General features: G+C 38.6%; 1 protein-coding gene across 4 annotated transcripts in view; it reads left to right on the top strand.

Moving 5' to 3' along the window:
• The window catches only part of UGP2 (UDP-glucose pyrophosphorylase 2), a 48,514-nt gene that overhangs the window by 24,381 nt on the left and 924 nt on the right, over positions 1-23,209 (top strand). For all 4 annotated transcript variants that reach the window (XM_046662407.1, XM_046662406.1, XM_046662405.1 and 1 more), the window contains exons 4-9: positions 13,923-14,108; positions 15,362-15,495; positions 16,672-16,969; positions 18,129-18,326; positions 18,885-19,127; positions 22,232-22,336. In XM_046662407.1, the coding sequence (XP_046518363.1) occupies positions 13,923-14,108; positions 15,362-15,495; positions 16,672-16,969; positions 18,129-18,326; positions 18,885-19,127; positions 22,232-22,336 (1,164 nt within the window). The remainder of the gene's footprint in view (positions 1-13,922; positions 14,109-15,361; positions 15,496-16,671; positions 16,970-18,128; positions 18,327-18,884; positions 19,128-22,231; positions 22,337-23,209) is intronic.

The raw sequence follows: 23,209 nt of genomic DNA, 5'->3' as shown, positions 1-23,209 counted from the left end.
AATCACTATGATTCTTGCCTCTATATAACAAAAGGGCACAGTATTCAAGTTTGGCTCCCCAGAGAGGGCAACACAAGACTTAAGATGAAAATAAGTCACTTTTATGATTCTGCTCCTGGTAATAGTAGTTCTTGCTGAGATTTTTACTAAGGCTGACTTTAGTAACTAAGGTAGCAGGTTGTATTGAAGGATATTGGGCATGAGTTATTAGATTGGTGGTGATAAGTGTAATTATTTAAAGAACAGTATTGGTGCCAAGCTTTATGAGTTGTTCTTTGAAAGGACCGGTTTACGTACTCCTTCTTAGAAATTTCTGCCTTTGGACGTGTGAGGACTCAGTGTATGAATAGGACAGCTGATTCCCTCCACTGCTGGAAAAATTGCCCTCATGTTTTCCTGTCCATATGTTTACTTTAAAATAATGAATATTAATTTTTTAAAAACCTCAAAGATGTGGGAGCTAATATTAATAGCTGGCAAAATTGAAATATGTACTTGATTTGATAGTTTGCCTTTTATTCTTATAATTTATAAGTAGAAGAAGACAAAAGAAGTTTCTTAGGTAAGGTGCTTTTTCAGGCTTTGCTTATGTTTATTATGTGATTGTTCCTTCTGTTTGTTGTCACAGAGGGATTGTTTTACAATTACTACACTAATATTATGACCTATAAAAATTATTTTTTATACAGAGCAAAGTTTTAGATTTAGATTTTCTTTATCAAATTTATACATAACGTATTGCTAATCCAATACTTTTTCCTTGAATTAAAATAATGGGTATTTGTAATCTTGTTTCTGGTTAATAATGAAAACACTTTTATTTTAAAATTAGTATTTAATAAGATAAGAAATAAGTTCCTTATCAAAAGTAGGACAAGAAATAACTTCCAGAGAATAGATTTCATTTATGAATAGGTCAGTTGTTCCATTTATTTATTTACTTATTTACTTAACAAATATGTGAGTGCCGCCAGTGACCCTAACACTTAATGAAGGGTGATGGATATGGTAGGGGGAGTACCATATGGCAGTTACTGCCCTCGTGGAGTTTACAGTCACGTAACAGATATGGAGCACTGAGCAGACAATTTGGAGACAGTATAATAATTGCTATGATAGAAGCTGGCTGTGCCAGATTCATTTCTGGGGGTATGAGGGTCACAAAAGTCTTCCAAAGGAAGTGATGTTTTTACTGTGGTCTTTGGACTCCTAGACAGAGCATACATGTATACCTGCACATATGCACCCACACCAAAAGACTTTAAAATTTTTTTAAAAATTCTTTTAATTGTGGTGAAAAACATATAACATAAAATTTGCCATCTTAACCGTTTTTAAGTATACACTTCAGTAGTGTTAAATATATTCACATTATTGTACAACCGGTCTCTAGAATTTTTTCGTTTTGCAAAACTGAAACGCTATACCCATTATGCAACTCCCCTTTCCCCATCCCCCCCATTCGTGGCAACCCCTGTTCTACTTTCTGTCTCTGTGAATTTGATTACTCTAGATACCTCATATGAATGAAAAGACTTTTTTAATCTTAGGTTTTCGTTCTGTTGTTTGGAAAATTTCCTGAGTTCTACTAATTACACATCCTTGGTTTTGCTTTCCTGGACAAATATGAGAAGATAAAAAAGCCTAAGGGGTTGTTATATGGCAGTATTCTTGCCAGTGGAAGCATGAAGCCAACATAGCCTAAGGGACATCCTGTTCTGTCTGGCCATCCTGAGAAGTCGTCAGGTAGTAGGGAGACATTTTAGAAGAAGCATAGTTTGTAAAAGCAGAAATGTTATCAAAACTTGTATTTTTCTCACCTCAGAAGACTGTCTTAAACCAGGGTTTGGCAGACCTTTCCTGTAAAAAGCCAGATAGTAAATATTTTAGGCTTTGTAAGCTATGCAGTCTCTGTCATGATTACTTAACTCAGCAATCGTAGCAGAAAGCAGCCACAGACAATGTGTAAACTAGTTAGAGTGGCTGTGTTCAATAACACTTCATGAAAACAGACGACAGTCCTCATTGTCCCACAGACTATAGTTTGTGGACCTGTCTTAAACTATCCTCAAGCTACACATGACTGGAGAGAGCTTTTGGGTGAAACCTCCACCTGGGAGATCATTGAGCTGCTTTGTGACTTGGAGCAGAGAGAAATTCAGTACCATATCTTTATCAAATTTGTGCCATTGTTTATAAGTTGTACCTTTTATGTACCACTAGAAAAGAAAAAAACAGTGCAACCAATTAATGGTAAGATCCCATTGGTTGTATGATGCATCCTGGTTTCAGAAATGTTAAAATGTGGAGTGTGGTGGAGAGTATACCTAATCAATGATGTAGTCATAACACCAACCAACATTTGTATTTTTCCTGTGGGCCACACACTTTGCTTAGCACTTTACATGCACTGTGTCATTTATCCTCATAATAAATCAATGAAGTAAATGAAAAAGGCTTAGCACAGGTAAATAATTTACCAAAATAAGCGGTAGAGTCTAAGATTCAAACCCAGGCAGCCTGGCATTAAAGCCTCTGCTCTCAGCTACTGTCCTACACTGCTTCATTCAGCTTTGGAGCAGTCTTTCTTGTCAAATGATGCCATTCATGCTGGAATTGATGTAATTCATTACAGTGATTTGAATCAGGTCATGGAGGAAACAGCAGCTACATCAATTCCTTTTAGCATGTCCTTGCGATTTCAGATATTTTTCAGGGCAGCCAACTCCTGGTTTTCATCCATTATATGCCTGCTGGTGTCCTCGAAGAAGAATTATTATTTATGAACCTCTTCTGGAAATGTTATTAAAATGATAAAGTTTCTAAGCCAAGTAAAACTTGTGCTGGAAGAGAAGTCTGGTGCTCTGTTCACAGATAGTATCTGTGCTGCCAGCTAGCATCTCTGTCCTGCTGCTCTAGAAGAGAGTGAGCGTCACACATCACTGTAATTCATCCTCTTCTGCATCTGTGAGCTTTGTGTCTAAGATGGTGCAATCCTGCATAGTGATGCAGATTTCAGCAAAGATGACCTTATTGACTTTTGAAGACACAGGGACTGTATAGGCCATTGAGCTCTCAGTCTTGGAGAATTCTGGTATTCCTAGTACAAGCCTGCATTCAACTGACAGAGCAAGCTGTGAGAGCTTGCCTTGAAGAGAGTTGAGGTTTTCAGTACTTGTGATCATCAAAAAGAAAAGTCAAAATGGAATGGCAGTAAAGACGGCATGCGTGTAACCATTTCAAACTACATCACAGTGTCAATTTCTTATTCAAACCAAACAGAAGCCTTCTTATTGAAATTCAGTTTGGAGAGTTAAAGTTTATTTTTTGCTTTGTTTACATATTGATTTTCACTGGGAAATAAACATCTCTTATAAAGATTATTTTTATATTTTATGAATGAAATTTCCACTGTAGTGGAATAAAGTGTATAAAGTGTATGCAAAAAGTTTTGGGGGGGTGGTATTGCACTTTTCTGAAAGAGATTCCATTAACTTCTGACTTGCACAAGTATCTGAGAGCTCATAAAGCCTGAGAATCTCTGGTATGCATGAGAGGTGGAGGATGAAGGAAAGGTAATTGGTGAAGTGAGGGTGCATGAGGGAGAAAAGTGTAGAGGCCTACAAGCAAGAGATGTGGCGTGTTCCTGGAATGTGTGTGTGTGTGTGTGTAAGGGAGAGTAGGAAGGAGTGAAAGCCAAAAAGAGCCAAGTCATTGAGGATCTTATAAACCATATCTCCCAGTTAGGATTAGATTCAGCTACATTTAGTAGTGAAACTCAACAAAATAAATCTAGACAGGGGCTATCCAGAGCTAGTGTGGCAGCTTGTGGTCATCAGGAACCTGGGCTTGTCTATCATGCCACTCTGCCATCCTTAGCCTATCTCCTCATGGTCCCAGATGGCCACCTAAATGAAGGTTAGTCATCATGTCTCCATTCCAAACAGCAGGAAGGAGGAAGAAGGGCACACCCCCCTGCCCTTTCACAGAGACTCCCTGGAAATCTGTCAGCTCACCTGCTGTTAATCACGTTGGTAGAACTTTGGCACAAATAGCTATAAGGGAGGCTAGGAAATGTAGTCTTGGTGTGCCCAGCTGAAAATCAGTGTTCTAAAGTGGAAGCAAAAAAATGATGTTAGGGTAGGCAACTAATAACTCTGCCATACCATGCCAGTGTTTTATTTTGTGAATGATGTAATAAGAAGAAAAACAGGTTCAAATTCTCTTTTTTAAAAGATTGCCAGCTGCAAGGTGGAGGGCGGATTGGAGGGAGGTAAGGAAACCATAGAGACCACTGCAGTAACACAGGGGAGGTGTGAGCTGGGTGCTGACTGTGGCACAGAGACAATTTCGTGAGGCTGACAGGACTTGGTCATTGATCAGATGAGAACAGGCTCCTGACTTAGCGGCTGGGTGTGTCTTGGTGCCATAGAGACAGGAATGATTGGAGCAGATTGCCTGGGAAGAGGAGGTCTACTTAGAATGGGCTTGAAAAGGAACAGGCAGAAAGAAGGAGAAAATAGAATATAGTGTCTCAGAAGTCAGGGGGAATAGAGCATTTCAAGATTTAGGGAGTGGTCAGTTGTGTCAAATGCAGCTGAGAGCACAGGTAAGAGAAGTATTGATGTTATTGACAGGATTTAGCAGTTAGGAGTGTTGACTGATGACCTTGTTAAGAGCAGTTCTCTGAATGATGAGAAAACAAGATTGCAGTGGGTGAGGGAGTGAAAGGGAGGTGAGGAAGTCGAAGTGACTGTAGCAACTTTTTCAAGAAGTTTTGCCTCTAAGATGATGGAGAAAAAATGATATGGGTGTAGGAAAGGATGAGTGAGTGTATGCATTGGTGTTTTTGGTTTTTAGATGGCAAATATTTGAATGTGTTCATGCTGATGGAAAGGAATAGAGAGGGAGAGACTGAAGATGAGACTGGATGATTGATGAAATGGAGTTCTTGAGATGGGCATTAGCGGAGAGATGGCCTTAGGGTGCAGGGCAGGTCTTCCTGTAACCAGAAGGAAGGGAAAGAAGCAAAGGAGGAGGTGCAGGGAGGTCCTGAGGATCTGGTGGTAGAAAGTTGAGGGCATTCCTGTATATGATGGCTTTTATTTGCTTTATGAAATAGGAGTTTAGCTCCTCTGCGTGGCTTAGGGGGTGTTGGTAGACCATGTGATAATGTACATGATTTGCCAGCTTTGTCTTAATGAAAAAAAATCTGTGGTCTAAGTAGGATTTTCTTGTCATTAAGTTAATCTGTAGGAGCTTTCACACAACCCAGATTTTGGTTTTTATCTTTAGCAATGTGAAATGAAGGGACAATACGCCAAAGTGCCACACAGAACTTGGCACACAGACACTGTGCAGTAAGAGTTTAGTGAATAAGCCGGTGTTCTTGGAACACTTCCTATACATATGGAACTTCATTCCAAACTTGTTTTACTGTTTGCACAGCTCATTTTCTTCCAGGAAAACTTGCTTTTGTTGAGAAAAAAAAAATCTTTCGCATTGCAATAATCGTACCCTTGTGAACCATAACAGGGCAGGTACTGTTAGCTTGTTTTGGGTGTTTGGCACTGTCTCCAGGAATAGCACAAATATGCTACCAAGAACTGGGTTATACTATTGCTAATGGGAACAGTGTGTCCATGACTGTGTGATGAATTCAGCTTTTCTTCTAACTGGAAACTAAGTTGTGAATGGACTTGGCAAGATAGAGATCGTGGTAGACGATTTTTAAAAGATCTTTTTAAAAATCTTTCAGTTTCTGGAGAAAAACTAGATTGACATCCTAGAGGGCAGAATGTTGTTTAAATCACGTTCTTCAGTAGATTGCCAATTACTTTCTTTTCATTCCTCAGAAGAGGTTGGATATTTGACCAATTCTTTTCTCCCAGTGGAAAGAAAACATGAGAGGCCTAGCTTCCTCTGCATATTTTGTAGGGAGCTTCATGGGGTTTGTCCCACCTCACCTGTAGAGGTGGCCCTACTGTATAGTTAGTTGCAGTCAGGGTCTTCCTCGAACACTGAATTCTCTTCATGTCTGAGAGAAAGAGAAACAGGGTGGTTAGGATCGAAAGCACAAAGATCTGCACTAGTGACTGACGAAAGTGATTCAGTCAGAGTAACATCGAGGCCGTGTCCGGCAGTGTGCGGTACTCCCTGTCATCTCCAAACGTCATCCGTCTTTGCCTGAGTAGATATCTTAGTGCGTTCTCCTGGGGGAGCTGAGAAGGGGGAAATGGAGGGCAGGTCTAAAAATGTCTCTGTGACTAGGTGTGTCTGGTATAACTTCAGCTGTTACCAGGCAACTTTCTAACACAGATCCCCTTGGCTTGTGGAACTAAACTGAGCTCTGTGGGACTGCTCAGTGAGGTCCCTGGTGGAGGGTGGGGACTGCATCACCAACAGAGAGAATGTCTGTTGGCATATTGGGTGATTCATGTGATGGTAAGCTGTGCTTCCACTTAATTTAACCTGTGGTAAGCTTTAGGCAAAAAGTGTCCTGGCTTCCCAGAATCAAACAATTGGTACCTTTCTTTACATATGTGTGTCTGTATGTGTTTGTGTAGGGGAAAGAAGGGGGATGGGTATAGATGGTGAAATGTAAGTGAAAGACCTCCAGTGGAGACTTCCAAGAGCAACACTAAGCTGACCACTCTGAACATCTCTCTCCTCTTCATACCTTGTTAACTTCACACCTATGACTCTCTTCCCTTTCACTCCATAGTTCTTCTCAGAGTCCTTTTCTTGTTAACAGTCAACTTTTGCTCAGCTGGGCCTGTATTTAATTAGCTGCTTTAAAGATTAGATATAGCAAGACAAGTAGGTATTACTAAAAGCACTACATAAAGAACTACGATTCCTTGACATTTGTAGAGGTAAGTGTAGAGGCTCCTTGCCCACTTAATTGTGGCACTTCACAGAGAATTCTGGGCACTCAACTGAATGAGAAAAAGTCTTTATACTTGTGAGTTGCTTGGAACTGTGCCCAAAAGTCTTTATTAACTCAGTTTTGGAACTTAATATTATGCTTGGATCAGCTCATTTTATTTCACACAAAATATTTGAAAAGTAATTCAGAATTGCATTTTACATTTAAATTCAAGTTCTTAAGATACTAATATTGGGGAGATTTGAATTAAAACTAAAAGTATAAATACACCTTTTGGCTGAAGGTCAAGTGGCCTAGTGTTAAAATCATTATGAGACTGAGACCTTTTGTCACCATCATAGAATAAGTTTTTAGGATACAAGAAAAAATTTGTTTAGTCTCCATAGCCTCAGTCATAAGGAATTGTCTTCTTAAAGCATTCTAATAAATTGCATGTTTTGAAGTATGATTAGTGTGAACAAAATGTATTTTTTCCTCTAAGTACTTTTCATAAACTTTATATTCTTTATGGTGTTGGATCAAAGATGATTTATCATGAGTATACATGACTTTTTTTTTCTCCTGGTGAAACTTTTAATGTACAAGGTTGATATTTGGTTTTTAATTCATCTTCACAGGAAGTGAAAAATTCCTATTAGTACTTTTTCTTAAAGAATCATGACCTAGGGGCCGGCCCAGTGGCGCAATGGTTAAGTTCACACATTCCTCTTCTCGGCGGCCCGGGGTTCGCTGGTTTGGATCCTGGGTACGGACATGGCACCACTTGGCAAAAGCCATGCTGTGGTAGGCGACCCATGTATAAAGTAGAGGAAGATGGGCACAGATGTTAGTTCAGGGCCAGTCTTCCTCAGTAAAAAGAGGAGGATTGGCAGTAGTTAGCTCAGAGCTAATCTTCCTCAAAAAAAACAAAAAAAGAATCATGACCTAAATAGAATAGCTAAAAATTAAACATGGTTCCTGAAGCTCATTTTGCTTAATGCTATGAATGTTAGTATACCAAACAATTCTATAAAGGTTAGAATTAAGATATAGTCCAATTTACATTATTCTGCCTGGTATTATTATTCAAATTTGTGTAAACATTTCTCAGCTCAAAAAGAAAATTATATTCTTCCTAAAGATATCTAACATTCAATTTTTATGTTTCTGTTAGTTTCCCAGTTTAAATTTAACAACTGAAATATTTGCAAACATTTTGTACACAAAACTAATGGCTTTTAAGATAATTGTAGCATTTTTCTCTTATAATAATAAGTATTTATACTTCAACTGGTAGAATATTAATGTTACATGAAATTTTTCACTCCAAGTTACATCTAGAATATTTACCTCTGTTTGAAAAAGAATATTTAAATATCAACAGTTAACCCTAAAGATATGTCTTGTTTGAGTTGCTGATGTTGTAACAATAAGGTCTGACGAGTACCTGCATCATCAGAGGTTTCAGGACTCCTGAATTGGTGTTTAAGTGTAGGGGTTGGCATTTGGCCTTCCAGAGGCTTAGGCTAAAGCTGACTACAGATTATTTGATCAGATTCTGAGGCTGAAGTTGAACATCAGTGTGTCCTTAATAAAAGCTCAGTACTGTTCATTGTTACATAAATGAAATGTTGATTAGTGAAGATAGGGAAGAATCAGGTTTTAGGTCATCTTTTTATATGTTTGGTTGAATGTTTTGTGATGTCAGTGTCATTAAAGTGAAAAAAGATTATATTGAACAAAATAAGATTCTGGCAGAGTTTTATTAAAATGAACTGAAACATAATTCTGATTCCTTGGTTGATTTTTTTTTTAATAGACCATCTGGAACTACACGTGCCACTCACCACATGTGTTGGTTTACATTAATAGCGAATAAAATTAAAACTTCTTTTCCTCGGTTGTATTAGCCACGTTTCAAGAGCCCATGAGCCACATGTGGCCAGCACACATTATAAGACATTTCCGTAATTGCAGAAAGTTCTATGGGACGGCACTGTGTCTAGAGAGTGACACTGAAAAAAGTGCCATCCTGTTGATCTTTTGACCACATATTTAAATATGAAGAAGTCACTTTTTACATTGTTTACATTTTTGTAAAGTTTTTGCCTTGAAATGACAGGCTGCCCATCCCTCAGGATACTAGTAAATTTAGAACACAGGTGTTGAGCAGCATCTGAAACCCAAGTCCTCCCTTTCTGCATTGTTTTCACGTGTATCTGAAGAGCAGCATTTTCTTAGGTTTATACTTTTAGAACTGTGGTTACACTTGTAGTATTCTTGTCATACTTTTAATCTTTTATTTCAAAGTTAAGGGTGCATTGTTATGTTTATTAAATTCAAATAAAGAGAATCAGTTTTCTGATTACTAAGACTTTAGAACTTGTATTCTATTCCAGTTTTAATATCTGCAAATGGAATAAATAAGTTTTATAAGGCTCAATTTGCCACAGAATCTGTCAACCTACACCTGTATTCCAGTCCTTTGTACCAGTCTCTCCTTCTCCCAGATATATTGCATGCACATACATAAACTTTATTAAATATAGACCTTTTTCTGGAAAAATCTGTGTTAATTTGGAATATCCTCAAACATATAAGCCACTTTAAAAAAAGAATGCTAAATGAATTTTGAAGATACTGTGCTAAGTGAAATAAGTCAGTCACAAAAAGACAAATACTGTATGATTCCACTTGTGTACCTAGAATAGTCAAACTCTTAGAGACAGAAAGTAGAAGGAGGATTGCCAGGGGGTGGGTGGAGAGAGAATGGGGACTTGTTTTTTAATGAGTATAGTTCCAGTTTTGCAAGATGAAAAGCGTTCTGGAGATTGGTTGTGAATATACTTAATACTACCAAACCGTACGCTTAAAAATGGTTAAGCTGGCAGATTTTATGCTATGGATATTTACTACAATTTAAAAAAAGTATTACCAAGCTGGTTCTCCCAATTTGTTTTTCTTTGAAAGTGTCTTGGCTCTTCTTGGCCCTTTGCATTTTCGTAAACACTTTAAATTGGTTTGTCAGTTTCCACACAAGAAACTCTTGAGCTTTGATTAGGATTGCATTGATCAGTTTGGGGGAAATTGACGTCTTTACATAAGTAAATCTTCTAATTTATAAACCTGTAACTACATCCCTGAATTTTAAATAAATCTTTTGATTTTTCTCAAAAATGTTTTCTAGTGTTCCATGTTGAACTCTTGCATATCTTTTGTTAGATTTATTTCTAGATATTTGCTATTTGCTATTTTTGATGGTATTATAAAAGATAACTTTTTAGTCACTTTTACTTTCTAATTCTTTATATGTAGAAACAGTTAATCTTTTTTTCATCTTTAAACATTTTTAAGTATACAATTCAGTAGTGTTAAGTACATTCACATTATTGTGCAACCAATCTCCAGAACTCTTTGATCTTACAAAACTAAAACTCTCTACCCATTAAACAGTAACTCCCCATTTCTCCCTACCCGCAACCTCTTGTAACCACTCTTCTACTTTCTGTCTCTATGAATCTGACTATATGAAGGTACCTCATATTTATCTTTCTTTTTTTTTTTTTTTTAAGATTGGCACCTGAGCTAACAACTTGTTCCCGGTTTTTTTTTTTCCACCCCCCCCCCCCGCTTTTTTTCTCCCCAAATATCCCCCCAGTACATAGTTGTATATTCTAGTTGTGGGTCCCTCTAGTTGTGGCACGTGGGACACCACCTCAACATTACCTAATGAGTGGTGCCATGTCTGCGCCCAGGTTCCTAACCCTGGGCTTCTGAAGCAGAGCACACAAACTTAACTGCTCGGCCACAGGCTGGCCTCCATATTTTTTTATGACTGGCTTATTTCACTTAACATAATGTCCTCAAGGTTCATGCATGTTGTAGCATTTGTCAGAGTTTCCTTTTTTTAGGACTGAGTAATATTCCATTGTAAGTATATTCCACATTTTGTTTTATCCATTCTTCTGTTGATGGACATTTGAGTTGCTTCCACTTTTTGGCTATTGTGAATAATGTTGCTATGAAGGTGAGTATACAAACATCTCTTGGAGACTGCTTTCAATTCTTTGCAGTAAATACCCAGAAGTAGAATTGCTGAATCATATGATAATTCACTTTTAAGTTTTTTAGGAACCATCATACTGTTTTCCTTAATAGGAAACCATTTTACATGTAAACACCATTTCACATTCCTACCAACAGTGTACAAGGGTTCCAAAAGTAGTCTTTTTTAGAAGATTGACCATGTATCTTCAATGTTGCTATGATCACGTTATTCTAAGAATGAGTTTATTTGTAGGGTCTTTGGATTTTCTACATATAAAATCATATCATCTGTGAATATTGACAGTTTTGTTTCTTTTCATGGATATATAAATTGAATACTATAGTGAAAGGAGAATGTACTATAGCTGCATGCATTAATGTGAATTATTCTGAAAATATAACATGAATTAAAGAAGCAAGTCAAAAGAGGATACTTTATAGTATGGTTCAATTTATTTAAAAATTTAGAGACATAAAATTAAGTAAAAATATTATTATGGCTACATACATAAGTGGTAAAACTGTAGAGAGTAAAAGTCAAAACAGTGGATACTACTAGAGGTGGAAGAGGAATGTGATCAGGGACAGACACGTAGAGGCTTCTAAATTATGGCAGTATTCTTTATTTAGGTTATTTTTCCAACTGTATATGTGTATTTTATAAACTTTTGTGTATGTATATTGTTTCACAATGAATAGTTTTTAGGTGAAATTGGAAAACAGGCCTGTCTCACCATGGGTAGAAAAAAAAATTTGCTTCTATGTATTGTAGTTGTTAAAAAGTATATTCAAAGAAGAATTAAATGGGTAAAAATTTTTATCAACTAACAATTTTACCTAAAATGAATGCATGAATCAGGGGTTTTCAGTTAAATTGATTTTCACACACTTGTGAGACCTCTGTAAATATCAAATTCTTTCCTGGGAAGTCAGAAGTAACTGCTAAATGGAAATTCTTGGCTTTTAAAAGATAATTGCAAAATATTTGTCTTGGTCCCATTTTCTCACTCTTTTGAGTAAATATGCACCCAAGAAATTCTCCTAACCTGATAATAGACTACGTGAAGCCGTTGTATCATGGTGGCATTCCTTTACTGACTGGTTGATTTCAGTAGCTGGGCTAGAAAGGATTATAAACTATCGTGTAATATCAGAGTGACAAAAGGTTCCAGCTCTGTCATCTACTCTTACTTTTCTGGTAGTATGGCACTTAAATTGGACTTTTTCTCTCAAGGAATATTACCAGTTTCTTTGAAATGCTGAACAAATGATGTTCATGGGAGTGAAGTCAAAACATCCTTCAAGGCATGACAGTCAACTGGGCCATGGGCACTTTGTGTGTGTGTATTGGGCATCCATGTTATCATCACCCGTAGACTGTCTTCACCTGGATCAACTGCTGCCAGGGAACCAACCAGTGTGGTCTGTGTTCTTTCTTGCCTCCCTGACCTCCTTTTCTTTGGTGGTTAGCATCCCAGTATTTAGGTAGCACCCACTGGAGGGCCATGATGCCCACAGGCCTGGCCTCTCCTCCGGTCTTTTTTTGTCACCAGCCCTTCTTTTGAATCTGAATGACTGCTGAAGACTGTTTAGTGGCATTTACCAGGAAAACTGGAAATCCTACCACACTAGGAAATAATTCAGAAGGGGTGATAACCAGTAGAGAGTCTTGGAGAAGAGTGCTCCACCTTCCTCAGTATTTACACCAAGCAAGAAAGTGTATTCATAGTGTCTTGCAGAGTAGAGAAAATGAGTCACAGACTAGTTGTTGTGGAAAGAGCTGTTAACAGTAGGAATTGTGTGGTCAGGAAGCTACACATGACATGTAAGTATGCTTGTCTGACCAAGTATAAAGGGATGTTTCCTCCACAGCCTAATCACTGGAGTGTGAGCCCATCAACTCCTTTTCCAATCACAGACTTCGTCCATGACACACACACACACACACACACACACACACATACACACACACACAACATCACGCACACACCTACAGGTAGCAGAACAAATAAAAACAGCTCAGTGTTTGCTGAGCATTTACTGTGTGGTTTTATTTTTTAGTCCCCTCAAGTGTCTTCTATCCTACACCATGATGTTACTGAAGAGTACATTTGATGACCTATTCTGTTAAAGAAAGACAAAACAAAATGTCCTGTAAATGGATAGGAAATCTATTCTGATCTTTTTAAAAGCTTTCATTCTTGCTACAAGATGTTTAGACTTGCTTTTGCCTCCCCTTTGAACAAAAGAATTTGGGCTTCCACTGTGTCACTGTTCCTTTCCTATGAGGGAGACGTTGAAGATTAAGAAATCTTAATGTGCTAACAGAAATACACTAGGGTGTAGAGAGGTGATCGAGCTGGGATTCTTTCACCCGCTCCCATCCTACCAGGACATTTGTTGGAGCAATGAGAACACTTAATTTTCCAATATGATGTTTTATACACTGATGCCTGAAAGTTAAATTCTTAAGGAAGGAATTCTATCCTTGTACACAACTAGCAGTATGACAAAACCCTAGACCACCTTCCTCTGAAGCACAGACTTATGACTGAATGGAGGAAAATGGCAAGGGCCATGGTGGTTTTGGTTTTAATGTGTGATCACACACACACACTTCCTCAGAATTGAAGTAGATCTATAGTGCACCGGAAATATTTAGACTTGATAAGTTTTGGGTATCCCATTTGCTCTGTTTTTGGTAATTCAAGAGATTTGGATGTTCCACCAGTCAGACAAATATTTGTAGACTGTAACGTCTTTCCCCTTCTTGTATTCCATTGTAATGTAAATGAATCACTGAACTACTTCTGTGTGCAAGGGCAGTTGCCAATAAGTACTTGCTTTTGAGCCATAAGGGCCTGTGACGATATAGGAAGTGCAGTTGAAACTTTCCACAGAGAAAGCAAATCTCTTTGAGGAAGTGTGGAAATAACCCTGGGATTGATTTGGTTTAACCTCTCATAAAGCTCTTTGAATTACTTCTGTAATTTTTTAAAAATTTCAGATTCAACCCTATGAAAAGATAAAGGCCAGGGGCTTACCTGATAATATATCTTCTGTGCTGAACAAGCTGGTGGTGGTGAAACTCAATGGCGGTTTGGGAACCAGCATGGGCTGCAAAGGCCCGAAAAGTCTGATTGGTGTGAGGAATGAGAATACCTTTTTGGATCTGACTGTTCAGCAAATTGAAGTGAGTAACATTTAGCCTTTCTCATGAGCTACTAAAATCGTTTTTAGTTTTTAGGCTATTATAAATGTTACCTTATATGAATTTGAGCTAGTCAAGAAGCTTGCTATCTTTAGTCTCTCTATTAATATATAAAAAGGTTTGGTGTTCCTAAGGGCAAATCCTTAGGGTGATGTAAAAGCTTTTGATGTTTAAATGGCATTTGTGGTTGCCGAAATCTCTGGATCTCTTGGGATTCTGCTTTGATCTTCCCAGCCCTCCCCCCTTTCTTTCTAGCGGCAGCCTTCATCTCAGCTGGGATGCTCTGGCTTTAGTAACCTCTTGGGAGGCCGGGGAGAATTTCGCGTATCTGTTTGGATGCCATGGATGCTAAGAACTGTTCTTGGCTTCTCTGTTATGATAACGTCATTAATCATAGACCATAAGCTCTTCAGGGGCAGTGGCCCTATCTTTTTCTTCTCTTTATCCCTAGTGTCTAATACGGTACTGGTAACCATAATAATAACATTAGCAGTAGCACTAGCTAACATTTATCCAAGTATTATTGCCAGCTCTTTACATGAATTGACTCATTTGTTCTTCTCCACAACTCTGCAAGATAAGTACTATTATCATCCGCATTTTACAGATGAGGAAACCAAGGCACAGAGAGGTTGATTTATGTGCTCAAGGTTCCCTAGCTAGTTAGTAAGTGCACAATCTAACTTTGAACGTAGGACTTTCTGACTTCTAAGACCTTGTTTTCTTTTCTCTCTGTGTTGCCTCTTAGCTTTTCCTAGAGATTGAAAAGATTTCAGTTGGGGTGTGATTCACAATTCTTGACATTAATCTTGAGAGTACGGAGCCATGTCTCTGTAACATCTGTACTTTCATCCCCACAGTGCTCTGGGCACAGTAAATGCATACTCAGCATTTGCCCATCCAGTAAGGCCATAGGCCACTGTGGTCGGGCACATAGCTCCAGAGTTGGACTGCGGGGTGTCCTGGGTCTGCCACTAACCTGCCACCTCTCTGGGCCTCAGTTTAGCTCTCTGTAAAATGCACAATAGTTTCTGTTTTGTAGGGTTGTGATTTAATGAGCAAGTTATGTGGTGAATTGCTTAGCAAAATATCTGGCTTATGCCAAGTAGTTATTTCAAATCTATATATTTGGCTACATATAAATGATGTTCTGGACATTTTGTGATTAACCATTAAGAGTTAATTTTACACATTTAAGCAAAAGTAAGTGAGTAATTTGTCATTTTCCTCCCTAGCATTTGAACAAATCCTACAATACAGATGTTCCTCTTGTTCTAATGAACTCTTTTAACACAGATGAAGATACAAAAAAAATTCTACAGAAGTACAATCATTGTCGTGTGAAAATCTACACTTTTAATCAAAGCAGGTAAAAGGAGTAAAAAATGTAACTCAGGGAGGTGTTACTCCTGAGAAAGAAGGACTTGTCTTGTTTAAACAGAGTAACCTCAATATGTGCATGTACCAGAGACTAATATTTGCAAGTGTATGACGCCTTTAAAGGCTGAATGTTTAATAGGTCTGTGATTGCTGTCATCACTCTGTGGTTCTGTAACTTCTCATCTTGAAAGAGAACCTGCCTGAGCTTCTGTTCTAGGTCCAGAACATTTGAGGATAGCTTAGGTCTTTGCCTTCTGAGGCCATATTTGGGCTCCAGGTGGGTCTGTGGAAATCTTTCTGTATTCCACAATATTGACAATGTTCTTTCCTATGGGAAGGAATTTCTTCAACACCTTGAAAAGGCTTAGGGAAATTTAATACATTCTGGAGAAAATCTTCTATTTTGGGGAAGGGAGAGTAAAAAGGAATGCATATGATTAATTGTGATAAAGCCCAGGGAACTGGGGAAATAAGTCTTCCATGAAGGACAGACAGGGGTTTATGTGCACTTGCACAGGGGGTTATTTCTAAAGTTGTACTATTAGTTGTCTTTTTTTAATGTATTTTTCCATGGACACTTTCTTTTGTTGCAGCTGCTCTGCCTGTTTTCTGATAGAGCGCTAGCTCTCTTTAGTCTGGCACAGTGCTAGCGCCTCGGTTTCCCTCTTCCCCCACCGCCAGCCCCTACACATGTTCTCACTAGTGGTAGGAGGCAGACATTCCTGAGCACTAACCTGCTGTTGATTTTCTGGGAAAGAAAGAGCACCACCCCTGGATATATGTTTGTAAAAATGGACAGCTTTTTCCAAATACATTTTCAGGGCAAAGAACAATCCCACAAGCAAGCAAGTTTGAGAAAATTTACTCAATATATATTTCTCCTCTTGGAGAGTCATAAAACATATTATCTTTAAAATATGAGGTATCCTGCCATCTGTATGATCGTGGAAAACCTTTTTTTGCAGCAAATATTACTATCTAGGAAACTGATTTTTGGACAACACAGATAATGAGAGATTTTCTTAAATGGATTCACCTATGATTAAATTACTTACTATTGATAGACTGAAAAGGAGGAACGTTTTATTTAAGTGCATTGTTTTACTTGAATGTCTGGAATACTCTACCGAGTTGATATTGAAAAAGAACTTTTTTCTTTTTAAAGGTACCCAAGGATTAATAAAGAATCTTTACTGCCTGTAGCAAAGGATGTGTCATACTCAGGGGAAAATACAGAAGCTTGGTACCCTCCAGGTCATGGTGATATTTACGCCAGTTTCTACAACTCTGGTTTGCTTGACACCTTTATAGGAGAAGGCAAAGAGTATATTTTTGTGTCTAACATAGATAATCTGGGTGCCACAGTGGATCTTTATATTCTTAATCATCTAATGAACCCACCCAATGGAAAACCGTGTGAATTTGTCATGGAAGTCACAAATAAAACACGTGCAGATGTAAAGGTAAATACTGAGAGGAAGCGGTTGGGGGATTCACATCTTTGCATTTTATAGGTTATGTAGTTCAAAATGTTTTTTTATTGGAAAGTTTCTATGTGAAGCAGAACACATCCACTTGATAACAATGCGATAGTATTCTGTAGAGTACCCTAAGTGCCGCCTGACAGAACAGTGTGTCTATAAATCCAGATTCAATAGTACGAAAATCATCTTTATTTTTTGAATAATCTATACGGGCAGTTTTAACTTAAAGCAATGACACAGTTATTTATAGAATAAATCTGAAACATATGTGAAAACACTTTCAATAAGTTTGTTCAAGCTTAATACTCTTCTTGTTTGGAGCTTGAGTGTTTTTATTTCATTGTTCCTTTAATGAAAATATCCTGTCTCTATTTATACACTGTGTATTTCTGTATATTTTTTTGTTTCATCACTGTACTCTCTCTGTAGTAGCAAAAAAATGCAGTTTGATGCAAAGCAAAAATTTGTTTTTTAACTTTGCATGTTTAGTGGCGATGACAGCCTTTGGTGAAATGGTACACAAGGTTTTACTGCTTACCCCCAGGCAGTAAGAACAGTGGCAGTGTGTGAATACTGAAATAGTCAGTCCCTGGGTTGGGTTCTATGCCTCCTGCAAATGTCCCCCTCACATATGAGTGAATGTTCCCCTCTTCCCATACTGCCATTGCCTCATGACTGTAAGAATATCTTTAGGCTGAGGCCACTCAGGGGTCACTTCCTGTCCATTGTGCCTCTGTCTTCCCTTTTCTCTCCTTATCCTAGAGCCAGTCAGAGCAGGGTCTGAGGTGGGATGACTAGTTGTTTAGTGATGTACAGTGGTTTGGGAATAAAAGGCATGGCTGTTCCTGTAGCCTACCTCCGAAAAGTCAGGACGACTCTCATGTCCTCCTAGGGTTTTTATTATGGACAAGAGGGTGGGTATACAGTATAAAACAACAGACAACCTGAATTATTTTCTTTGGTTCTACCTTCTTATGTATGTTGTTTTGTATCACAGATCGAATCACTGCCTGGGCTTTTTATTTCTGGGGATTTTATCATTGTCTTTTCTGGAACATTCACAGACTATAAACAGTGTAGCATGGTTGTGATTGGGAGAGAGATGGAGGCACCCACTCACTCTTTTCTGCCTTTCTAGGGTGGGACACTTACTCAGTATGAAGGCAAACTGAGACTGGTGGAAATCGCTCAAGTGCCAAAAGCACACGTTGATGAGTTCAAGTCTGTATCAAAATTCAAAATATTTAACACAAACAACCTATGGATCTCTCTTGCAGCAGTTAAAAGACTGCAGGAACAGAATGCTATTGACATGGAAATCATTGTGAATCCAAAGGTAAGCCAAAGTTGTGGACCACTGGGCTCCCTGGTTCCTAAGATCATAGTAGGCTACACACAGACCCACTGCCAACTCCCTCTGGCCCATCTATTCCATCGGTCACTCCTTTTTGCCTAGTCAGTCTCTCCAGTTCCTGGTCCTGTCTTTCAGAATCTACACCTATCCCTTTAGTGTGCCACGCCATGCATGGTGCCCTGACTTGACCCTGGACTGTGGTAGTGGCAAGAGCATTGGGCCCAAAAGTAGAGGACCTACCTCAGTCTTACCCGTTGCTCTAATACTTATAGGCCTTTTGGCCACGGGCACCTTGCATGAGTTTTCTGAACTTGTAGTTTTTTATCATAAAATGGAAATATTACTGAAGAGTTATGATGCTGAAAAAAGATCACATATGTATAAACACCTGGCATATGGTAGGTGCTTGATAAATGTCAGTTCTCAAAATTTCTGTTTCCTTCAATGGATCTCTGAAACCACTCCCCAAACATTAACTAGGCCATATGGAACTAAGTTGCTAAAACCTGTGTTTCTCTCTCCTTGCTCCCTTTCTTACAGACTTTGGATGGAGGCCTGAATGTTATTCAGTTAGAAACTGCCGTGGGGGCTGCCATTAAAAGTTTTGAGAACTCTCTAGGTATTAATGTTCCTAGGAGCCGTTTTCTGCCTGTCAAAACTACATCAGATCTCTTGCTTGTGATGTCAAACCTCTATAGCCTTAATGCAGGATCTTTGACAATGAGTGAAAAGAGAGAATTTCCTACAGTGCCCTTGGTTAAATTAGGCAGTTCTTTTACAAAGGTACGTAATTATAAAGATATGATACACATGTGAATTAGAAGCTAATTACAGTCTCTGCTGCTGACCTACTATATTCCTCCATCTTTTTTTTTTTTTTTTTAAGATTTTATTTTATTTTTTCTCCCCAAAGCCCCCCAGTACACAGTTGTATATTCTTCGTTGTGGGTCCTTGTAGTTGTGGCATGTGGGACGCTGCCTCAGCGTGGTTTGATGAGCAGTGCCATGTCCGCGCCCAGGATTCAAACTGACGAAACACTGGGCCGCCTGCAGCGGAGCGCGCGAACTTAACCACTCGGCCACGGGGCCAGCCCCTATATTCCTCCATCTTTGATGTCTTTTAAAGGGAATTGACTGTAGAAAATAAAGATGTAACTCACTTTTGAAATCTGATTGCTACAGAGTTAGGAAAGAATGTTTAAATTTTGGGACATTTTATCTTATGTCTCTTTTAAGACCATTACTGCTTTCATCAGTGTTCTAGGTGCTAGGTATTTAGCAGTAAATAAAACAGACTAAAATCCTTGCCTTCATGAATATTCTAATGGGGTAAGGATGATACTAAGCAAACAAATTGAATGTATAGTATGCCAAGTGATGAAAAGTGCTATGGAGAAAAATAAAGCAGGAATAGGGAGTGTGTGGGTGGGTTGGTGATGGTGTGATTTTACATTGGATGGCCAGAGATGGCCTCACTGAGAAATTGAGGGAGTGTGGCATGCAGGTATCTGTGGCAAAAAGCATTTCAGGCAGGGGGAATAGCAAGTATATTAAAACCCCACCCTAACATGATAAGTGGAATCCAAAAAATTTAATCACATAAAATGTGAGGTTAGTGAAGTGACAGGGTGAGTCTTTGTGGCTGGCCTGTAGAGTCCTGGTATGCCATCCACGTCTATTCGAGTTCTGGTTGTGGTTTAGTGCCACCTGGTGTGGATGTGTGCACTGTCTTATATATCGATGGGGGGTGATTCTGGGTCCTGTGGCTGGGCTGGAATTTCCAGGATAGCATCAGTCATTTTAGGAGTTTCCCGGTTCTTTTGTGCCTCTTTTGTGATACAAGGACCCACTACCTTCCCAAATCCTGAGGTGGGATTGCCAACCATTTTTCCACCTAACCTCATCCCTCCTTCAATTCCCTCCCACTCTTCCTAGCCTCTTCCATACCCTGCAGGAGGTAAGAACTTTAGCTGCCCCAATTTGAGAACGGGCTGAGTGGGCAACGGCTAGTTGCTCTGAGGAAGGACATGTTTTATGGACGTTAGTACAATTGGCTGGAGCAAAGTGAGCAAGTGAGGGATGAGGGCACAGAGAGATGGTCAGAGAGGGAGCACGCCAGACTGTGTAGAATTTTGTAAATGAATATTAGGAGTGTGGCTTTTTTTTTTTTTTCTGGTTCATGAGAAGCCATTGGAGAGTCATGAGCTGAGGGGTGAAGGGACTGATCTGGTGAGCAAGGGTAGAATCAGGGCGACTAGGGAATAGGCTGCTGCAGGAATCCTGGCAAGAGGAAACAGTGGCTTAGACCAAGGTGGTAGCAGTGGAAATAGTGAAAAATTTTGATACTCTGAGATATTTTGAAAGGTGTACGTACCTATACAATTTGCTCTTAGACTAGATGGGAGGGTAAGAGAGAAAAGAGTAAGAAGGACTCCAAGGTTTTTGGCCTGTGCAACTAGAAGCATGGAATTGCCAGTTACTGAGATAGGGGAAAGCTTGGGGAGCAGCATGGGGAGTTAAATTTTGGAGAATCTGTACTTACTACATCTTCAAATGGAGAAGTTGACTGTATGAGTCTGGAGCTCAGAGGAGAGAGAAGAGAGAGGTAAATTTGAGAGTTGTCAGTTTATAGCTGGTATTTAAAGCCATGAGATAAGGATCACCTAGGGAGGGGTGCTCTAAGAACTGAGCCCTGAGGTACTCCAAGGCTTAGAGGATGGGGATGAGGGGAGGGAGAGGAAGCAGCAAATGTGACTGAGAAGTTCCAGATGAGGAATTGCGTAGAAAACCATGAGTGTGTGTGTGTCCTGAAAGCAGAATGAAGAAAATGTTTCAAGACAGAGAGCATGATAATCTGTGTCAAGTGCTGCTGCCGCTTCAAGTAAGATGAATGAGAACTCACCATTTGCTTTATCAGCATAGAGGTTTTAGAGACTGGAATGGATTTAAAAAAGAATAGGAGAAGAGAAATTGGAGAGATGAATGTAGACAACTTAAAGAGTTTTTGCCTTAAAGAAAAAAAAGAAAAATGGAGCCATGGATAGAAAGGGATGTAAGATTTGAGAGGTTTTTTTGTTTTGTTTTTTAACGATGGGAGAATTTATAGTCTGTTTATACATTGATGGGGATTGATGCAATGAAAAGGGAAAAATACTGAAAAGGAAGAAAGAAGACTCTCTGGACAATATCCTTGAAGAGGCCATAAGAAGGGCTGGCCTTAAGTTGGAGTGGAAACAGTCCAACCCCAGTACTAGGAGGGACAGAATAATGGGCTAGGGGGTAGTGGGGGGTGGGGGTGGTGGTAGAAGTAGAAGCCAGTGGAAGTTTTCCAATTGCTTCTATTTTTCTCAGCAAAATCAGAAACAAGGCCATATAGGACAATTTCTAGTGTCTGTAAAACTAAGGAAATGAAGCAAAGATAGTGATTATTTATAATGATAATTTGTGCTGTTGCTCTTCCTGAAATATATTCCATTTCTTCTGAATCCTACACATCCCATAAAGCTCAGCTCCTGTCTAGCTTGCTTCAAACCACGATGATCTCTTTTTCCAACTAACTCCAGATCATCTGAACTACTCATCTGGCTCTTAGCATGTTAGTTGGTTACCTTTTTATTTTGTATTTCATTTTTTTCATGTCTGATCTGCTCAGCTGTTTTGTAAATTGCCTGACTATAGGGACAGTGTTCATATCTCCTGGTCTCTCTTGCACAAGATGTAGCATATAGTGAGTGCTTAATAAACTAGGTTCTTCCCCATAGAGGGCCTGAGCTTGGCCATAAGCAGAATGTTTTTACAGTTCTGTTAAACTATATTGTTAATTTAATCCCTGTTTTTCTGTTAAATCATTTTTGAAACAATTTCTATGTTTCTGTTTTTTCCTTCAGGTTCAGGATTACCTAAGGAGATTTGAAAGTATACCAGATATGCTTGAATTGGATCACCTCACAGTTTCAGGAGATGTGACATTTGGCAAGAATGTTTCATTAAAGGTATGTTGTTAAAATGAAAATGACAGTTCTTATAGCTTTACAAAACAGGTTTCATTTTCTAGTCCTAAATTTATCTTTATTTAAAGGAATACTTCGTAGTCTTTACCAGATGTTTATAAGATATAGATACATTTAAAAAATGAAATTGCTTACCACAATGTTTAGTAGTAATACTGTCTTCCATAGATATACAACATAGTTAAAATACAATCATAATTGTTGTATATAGGAATTTTGTGGAATATAGCATTCAAATGGAAAGCAAACACTAATAAATAATTGAAGTGGTACTATTTTGTTGAAATATGACAGTCTTTTAAAAATAGAATCATTGTTAAATTAGTATTAACTCACTAAAGATGGCTATTTGAATCTGAAAGTAGAAAAAAACAACAACTTCATTTATACTGAACACAGTCTATTTCTGTTAAGCTAATCTGTTGTCATGAGTATAAAGATATTCATTCACATTACTGTGGTACTTGGGTACTTTGATGAGTATCATTCTAGCCTAGCATAGAAATAGGAAGGATTATGGGTATAATAAATATGAAAACTCAGAACCAAAGATACAACAGCTTTTTCCTAATCAAGTATTTTTTTCAAAATCTCATACCTAGATTTCATGTGTTCTTCCTGTTGAAGCTATTTAAATGAAGGTCTTGAAAAAACAACAATATATATAAATAGAACTTTATTGCTGATAGTGCTTCATCTAAACAGTCGCAGTTAAGACACGAAAAACCTATCAGTAAACTGTTCTTAAAAAAACCCTAAGGGGCTGGCCCAGTAGCATAGTTGTTAAGTTTGCACTCTCCACTTTGGCGGCCCAGGGTTTGCTGGTTTGGATCCTGGGTGTGGACCTAGCACCAC

This window comes from Equus quagga, chromosome 5, assembly GCF_021613505.1.
Source record: "Equus quagga isolate Etosha38 chromosome 5, UCLA_HA_Equagga_1.0, whole genome shotgun sequence".
Taxonomy (NCBI): domain Eukaryota; kingdom Metazoa; phylum Chordata; class Mammalia; order Perissodactyla; family Equidae; genus Equus; species Equus quagga.
Note: the sequence above shows the minus strand (reverse complement) of the source record. Positions and strands in the feature narration are given on the sequence as shown.